The sequence below is a fragment of the Pterocles gutturalis genome, unplaced genomic scaffold (genome assembly GCF_000699245.1).
Source record: "Pterocles gutturalis isolate BGI_N339 unplaced genomic scaffold, ASM69924v1 scaffold15526, whole genome shotgun sequence".
In the NCBI taxonomy this organism is placed as follows: domain Eukaryota; kingdom Metazoa; phylum Chordata; class Aves; order Pterocliformes; family Pteroclidae; genus Pterocles; species Pterocles gutturalis.
Window position 1 is genome coordinate 4,061 of NW_010105724.1, and position 1,043 is coordinate 5,103.

General features: G+C 33.7%; 1 protein-coding gene across 1 annotated transcript; it reads right to left on the reverse strand.

Moving 5' to 3' along the window:
* Nucleotides 1–293: 293 nt before the first annotated feature.
* Nucleotides 294–1,030, reverse strand: NDUFA5 (NADH dehydrogenase (ubiquinone) 1 alpha subcomplex, 5; the record flags this gene model as incomplete). The annotated part of the gene is made up of 2 exons (XM_010087513.1): nt 294–395; nt 953–1,030. Coding segments are annotated over 2 exons (180 nt in total), but the record flags the coding sequence as incomplete, so codon positions are not given.
* Nucleotides 1,031–1,043: the final 13 nt, after the last annotated feature.

The following is a 1,043-nucleotide window of genomic DNA, read 5'->3' on the forward strand; positions in this document are numbered from 1 at the left end:
ACATACAAATACAGATTTAAAAAATAACCCAGAATGGGGCACAAATATTCCGTTAATAATAAATCACAGAAGGAAATAAACCAAAGGTTGTACAGCAGCTGAAAATAATTTTCTTACAGCTATTTTTGCAAGAAATTGGAAGCAGTCTTTAGATTGCTAAAAATAAATGGACATTAGGACAAAACGTATTTTTATGAAGTTATTATCTTTAATTTAAAGACAACTGTCAGTAACAACAGATTAATAATTAACTTTTTTTTTTTTACTTTCAAGAGGTTACACCATTTTGAAAATTATATTGGCCATCTCCACTGGTCAGAAGGAGGTTCTTCAACTAAAGGCTCCCATGGTTTCCACTGTATCATTTTTCTTGCCAGGGAAAGCTCATTTTCAGCCTGTTAATAAACACCATACATAAATTCTTAAATTCTGTACAATTGCCGAAGTATCAAATTACCTCTATTTCAGTTTGTTATCTCGGTGATGTCACTACCTATTATGGTCAGGGACTACCACAAATTTCATCTATAAATATCAAAAGGAACTGGGTGTTTCGGGGGTTTTGGTCTTTGTTTTTAAAAAACATATTGAATCACCTCCAAATACCCAAAGAGTCAGTCATTCCCACTGACAACTTCATGATATTTTCCAGTCTATTTGTCTTATCCCCAAATATTATTCAATCACCTTCTGCCCTTTCCACTGGTTTAGATTCTGTATACATAGAATATACGTAAGCATAATACAGCCAACGTGTTAATTGTGTTGGGTTTTACCATGATTATCCCAATCACTACATGACAATCTTCAGACTTTTTTTTTTGTTTGATTGTTTGTTTTGCAGTAAAGGAATATATGGAAAACTGCTGATTTTCTGAGTGGCAGCTCAGCCAAAGGAACACTGAAAACCACTGCTCCCTTTCGTACCTAACCTTAAATTTCCCCACCTTACCTGTAGAATGACTTCTTCTATGTGACCACTATTCAGTTTTTCCTGTAGTTTTTGCACATCAGTCTCCTGTGTATTCAATATATAAATAAAT